Source organism: Vidua macroura, chromosome 5, assembly GCF_024509145.1.
Source record: "Vidua macroura isolate BioBank_ID:100142 chromosome 5, ASM2450914v1, whole genome shotgun sequence".
In the NCBI taxonomy this organism is placed as follows: domain Eukaryota; kingdom Metazoa; phylum Chordata; class Aves; order Passeriformes; family Viduidae; genus Vidua; species Vidua macroura.
The window spans coordinates 60057283-60062538 of NC_071575.1; the positions used below are offsets into that span (position 1 = coordinate 60057283).

Here is a 5256-nt window from a genome sequence, read left to right on the forward strand (position 1 = left end):
TGCTGCCTCATAGCACAAAGTGGCCAGTGCTGTTCCCCCTTGTGACAGCCACTGCACCATTTCCCCAGCCCCCAGACAGGGCCTGGGGCTGAAGAGCCCCAGCTGAGTACCTGTGGGTGGGTCCATGCCCATCTCCAGGTGAGGGGGTGTGGCAAGGGGTGCTCTCTTATAGGGATGTGCCAGGGATGCTGCAGCACTTGGCTGGTGCCGGTTCCTGCTGGCTGCCTTGGTCTCCCCCATGAAGGTGGGCTTGAGGATGGACTTCAGCGTGCTCCTGGAGCCTCTGGGCTTTGTTAAGGTCCTTGAATGGGTGAGTGGAGCTGGGGGGGCTGTTTCCTCTGCTGCCCCAGGCCTGGCTTTGCTCCTGTGCCTGGGCTGAGTACCCCTGGAGAGGTGTGAGCCACTGGGCTGACAGAGCCTGCCCCAGGTTGCTGGTGCTGGGTGTCCAGCACTGGGCTGCTTCTCAGCCATGCTGTTGGACTGCAGATTTATAAACTTGATGTGTTAATTACAAGTGTGTTTCAGCAGCTTGTGCTGCTGTGTGTTCTGATGATTGGGGATTTAGGGTCTGGATAGTGAAAAAAGGGAACATAAGAGCTATTTAGAGAGTCAAGTTGATCTGTGATACTCTGAGCGTGTACTTTCTATTTGAATTTATAGTTGTGGATATGCAAGACTTGTAAAAATATTTCCTTTATCAATTGCAAGAAACACTATGCTGGCTGTTAGTGTACAAAAAAACAACAAAATACAAGCCCCAAAAAAATTTCTGTGTGATAGAAAAGAAAATAAACAGAAAGCACTTTTAAATGGGCTTTGGTTAGCAGTGTTGTTTACACTCTTGGATTTTAGAAACTCAGCATTTTCTTCTTGACATCACTTCATACTTCAGCTTTGCTAACTTTATTGTTATTTCTTGTCTTAAGCTATTTCAGCTAAATGTTGAGTTTGCTTCCTTTGAGCTCTAGTGGTGTGCACTAATGTGCCTATGTATCAATTCCTACAGGTTTTTGCCATCTTTGCATTTGCCACGTGTGGAGGCTTTCAAGGTGAAACTGCTCTTCTAGTTTCCTGTGAAGGTGTGGTAAACAAAACAGTTACAGCTGCTTTTACTTATCCATTCAGGTGAGCATTAGCTCTTCAGTTATTACTTGATAATTACTTTTTATTCCCCTTTTCCCTATCTGCCTCCTTATGATTATATGCTTACTGTATAAGTGAAGCTGTGAAATGTCTGGCTTGATCTGTAGCAGCAATAAAATATTTAGTTGTAATCATTCAAAGCACTGTATTTGTTAGTGCCTTATAGAAAGAAGTAGGTAGAAATGGCAGTAGGCTGTTATGCTCTGTACTATTCTATCTTAAGCTCTAGTCTAGCAGTGTATGAATGCTACAGAAAATAATTAGTAAGACAAAAACCACAATCCATTTTAACAGCCTAATTCTTCATCAATTTGTAGCTGCTTTGGAGGTCCAGATAAGGTTATTTTGAATGTGCCATTATCCTATTTTTGTTCAAAGACTGAATGGAAAATTATTTTCAGTTTATTCCAGTATTATCTTGGTGAGGATGTTGGGCACAAAAAACCTAAATACTTCAGTGTCATTGCAGTGGTCTTGTAGAGACAAGCTCCTTTCCTGGAGCAGGAGAAAGAAGAATTCTTCTTAGCTCTTGCAGCTGCACAACTATGAAGAGTGCAGAGTTGGTGTTCCATATGTGTTCAACAAATGTAATAACATAAAGGAACTGATTCAATGGACAGCCATTAAACCCACTACAACAGTATAGAATTTGGTCACAAAACCCAGCATTGTTACAGCACTTGGAGGGAAGAGTAAGGCTCTGAAATAATTCTGTGCTGGTCACAGAGTGGTCAATGCTAGTCACATAGCTTTATTTATTCAGCTTCAGGGCTTGTGGGTTTTCTAGCTATAATGCTCTTAAGTCCTGATCACCTTGTTTAACTGCCAGTCTCTCAAGTAATGTTGCTAAGTCTGCTTCCAAATTGGGAATTTTTTGTTCAACCACTATGAAGTTGAAATTAGGGTTCTTCTCCTGGAGGTACTATTGTATATCTTAGTGTAGGATTTGCTACAATCTTCAGATAGCTTGATGAATCTTTATGTTGCATAAGTGATTATTTATATATCTATAGTCTATCTTTCAGAGTAAACTTATACAATCAGAATGCTGAAGTGCTGTTGCTGTGAAGCATGGAGTATAATAATAATGAAGTATAAATAATGAAGTAAATGAAGCTCCCACTGTATAGCAAACTGACTACATGGATATAATCTTCACAGGTTGAATACTGTTGTATTTAGTGCACCAGACCCAAAAGGCTGTGGTGGTACTTGGACTGATGCCTACCTCATTGGCAACTTCTCCTCTTCTGCACAGTTCTTTGTTACCCTGGCAGCATTGGTGTTCCTCTACTGTATTGCTGCCCTTGTGGTATATATTGGATATAACCACGTGTATCAGCAAAATAACAAGTTTCCACTTACTGTAAGTAGTATTAAGATATTTTAACATTTTGACTTTGAAGCTGCAAAGAGATGAGAAATATTGCTAATGCAAGAATAATTGGTGAATATCCAGCAGTTACAAAAGTTAAATGGAGAGTGAACACAAGTATCTGAGACTGGTCTCTACAGCACTTGAGCAGAAAAGGGGACCCAAAGCCCTTGGCCATCTGTGGCATCACACCTTATGCAGCTATTGAAGCAGTGGAATGAACTTCCACTTTTTCAGGCAAACAGTATCTTCACTACAACTCTTTTGTATCCTGCAATTGAGTATACAATTGTTCCATAGATGGGACCTCCTCTGTTAATCTGAATTTTTTCTCTGTATAGAGCACCTGCTGCAATTGGCAGAGGAAAATCATTGCATTGTGAATTTTAGTCGCCTTCAATATTGAAGCTCTGAATGAGAAATTTCATAACATGCTTGAAAATGGACTTAGTGACCTTTCAAACCAAGCCTATCAGCCATCCAGATTTAAATCCTCTCCCCTTGCCCATCCCCATCACTCTCACTTTACTTAATTTTGGTTTAAGTTATCATAAAATAGGTGCTAGGCATCTGATTTTAGAAACAGATTTCTTAGGTTGAGATTGCCTTTTGCATCTATCAAGCACAAGCATATAGTTTTGTAGCTTGTTATCAACACTGAGTTGTAACTATAACATTGTTAATGACTAAATTTGCTTATGATCATTATCACTGGTGCAGTTATCTTGGTGTTATAACTGATACAGTCTCTGCCTTGCTCTCATGTATATTCCTGCATTTTTTTAACCTATTAATGAGTATGTCTCTTGTGTAGGACTTGACAATCAGTGTCTTGACAGCCTTTCTGTGGCTGGTCAGTACTTTTGTTTGGGCAAAGGCGCTTGCTGGCATCAAGGTGTCCACAGGAGCCAGCATTGTTCCAGGAATTGAATCTTGCAAAGCACCAGGAACAACTTGCCATTTTCTTTCTGTGACCAGTATGGGAATTCTGAATGTGTCTGTGGTATGTATACCTTCCACCACATGGGTACAATAAGTGTGTTGGAAAACAACAAATGGTACCTGAGAGTCCTGTTCTACTGATTGCATGTGTTGCTCTGTGTTAAGATTTCTTTATGGGTTATTTGTCATTCAGGTCCATTATTACTGTGGTAAAAAACTGAGCAAATAATTTCTTGGAGGAAACAAGAGAAACGTCTTGCAGGATCTGCCTCTAGAGCTGTTACATGCAGCATTTCTAGACATATTTGAGTGTCTATTTATGCCTTTAGCCAAGAGAAACTTAAAATATCTTGCTGAGCCACCCAAGTGATTTGACTGATATAAGAGGCAATGCTGTACTGGTGCTGAACCTAGCTTTTTACTCAACTGTGAGCATTTTTACACATCAGATTGAGGTTCCTTGTAACATAATGGGGTGAAGCTCATGTTCATACCAAGAACACTTCATATCAGAGCAAATTAGGCTTATTGTATGATCTTCCTAGCGAATTCTACTTTTCAAAACTGAGGCTATTATTCATTGGCCTAATAATAATCAGTCATTTGGTATGAGAGTGCATATGTAGGGGTGCTCAGTCACTGAAAATAATTTGTCTAATTCTGTTCAAAGTACAGAGTAAGTTTGACTATCTGGTCTACAAAGAGCTCTGTTAAAGAGCTAAAATAGTTTATATTACTCTGAACAGTTTGGAAATGTCTTTTCCAAATGAAAGGGGTGCCAAAGATAGTGCTTGTTACTGGTTTGCCTTGAAGAGACATTTTGGCTTGTTTCAAAAAAAAAAAAAGACACAAAACCAAAAAACCCAATCAAACACAACACATTTAATATTACATTTCCCCCCCACCCCCTTTTTTTTCTCTACCCTACAGGTGTTTGGCTTGCTTAATATGATTTTATGGGCAGGAAATGTTTGGCTTGTATACAAGGACACCAACTTGCACAGCCAATGGAACAGAATTTCTGAAAGTCCAACTGAAAGGGTATAAAAACAAGTTGATATTTTGAAGTGCTTCCACTTTCATATCACACTACCAAGAGTATGGAGCCATTAGGATTCATTTCAGTAATAACAGATGATTCATATAAACTTCTATTTTGTCTATGGTTTGATGTAAGGTCTTGGGTACTCCAACTGAAATGTTTAATTATCATGAAATATATTGTGTCTTTCAAGACTATGTAGCATTATATTACAGTTTTTGAAGAGCAAAATGAAGAGATTATCTGGATGCTGACCCTTTCTGGTTCTTAAATTAGTCTTAAAGGAGGAATGGCTGAGAAGAAACTGTATCTGGGTTATTACTGCTCCATGTTTAGTTCTGACAAGTCGTCTCACCCAGGGCAGGTGAAAATGTAGTTTAATTTCTTCCTACGACTGATACCTTGCAAAAGTCACCTGAGTAGAATTCATAGCTATGTCAGAGTTACAGCCAAGATGGGTAGGCTTCCAGATGCTCCTTTCAGCTCATTATATCAGATCTGCTGCTGGGCCTGTCAGGAACGACATTACTTCTATGTTTAACATGTTGTTGCTGTTTAATGGCTTGGGACAATCTCTAAACAATGATATTTGTTGAATGAGTTCCTAGCTTCTAGTCTCACTAATAAGAGAGCTTGTATATGGGTGCAATAGATGATTTAAACACTTGAAGGAGGTGCGGGAGGGAGGAAAAATGAAGTATGACCCAAACCACAAATACTGTAGAAATCAAAGTCAATATATTCTGCTACTGCT

General features: G+C 39.6%; 1 protein-coding gene across 1 annotated transcript; it reads left to right on the forward strand.

The window, feature by feature from the left end:
* The first annotated feature begins 238 nt into the window (after positions 1 to 238).
* Positions 239 to 4507, forward strand: SYPL1 (synaptophysin like 1). The gene is made up of 5 exons (XM_053978279.1): positions 239 to 310; positions 1007 to 1125; positions 2305 to 2509; positions 3333 to 3521; positions 4391 to 4507. Exons 1-5 carry the CDS (start codon positions 239 to 241, stop codon positions 4505 to 4507), a joined length of 702 nt encoding a protein of 233 aa, XP_053834254.1.
* Positions 4508 to 5256: the final 749 nt, after the last annotated feature.

What these genes read in the sequence shown, in the direction of transcription:
- SYPL1 (XM_053978279.1), top strand. Translation starts at nt 239, where the DNA reads ATGAAGGTGGGCTTGAGGATGGACTTCAGCGTGCTCCTGGAGCCTCTG. An exon ending in TTGTTAAGGTCCTTGAATGG is followed by an intron (nt 311 to 1,006) that starts GTGAGTGGAGCT and finishes CAATTCCTACAG; the next exon opens with GTTTTTGCCATCTTTGCATT. An exon ending in ATAACAAGTTTCCACTTACT is followed by an intron (nt 2,510 to 3,332) that starts GTAAGTAGTATT and finishes TCTCTTGTGTAG; the next exon opens with GACTTGACAATCAGTGTCTT.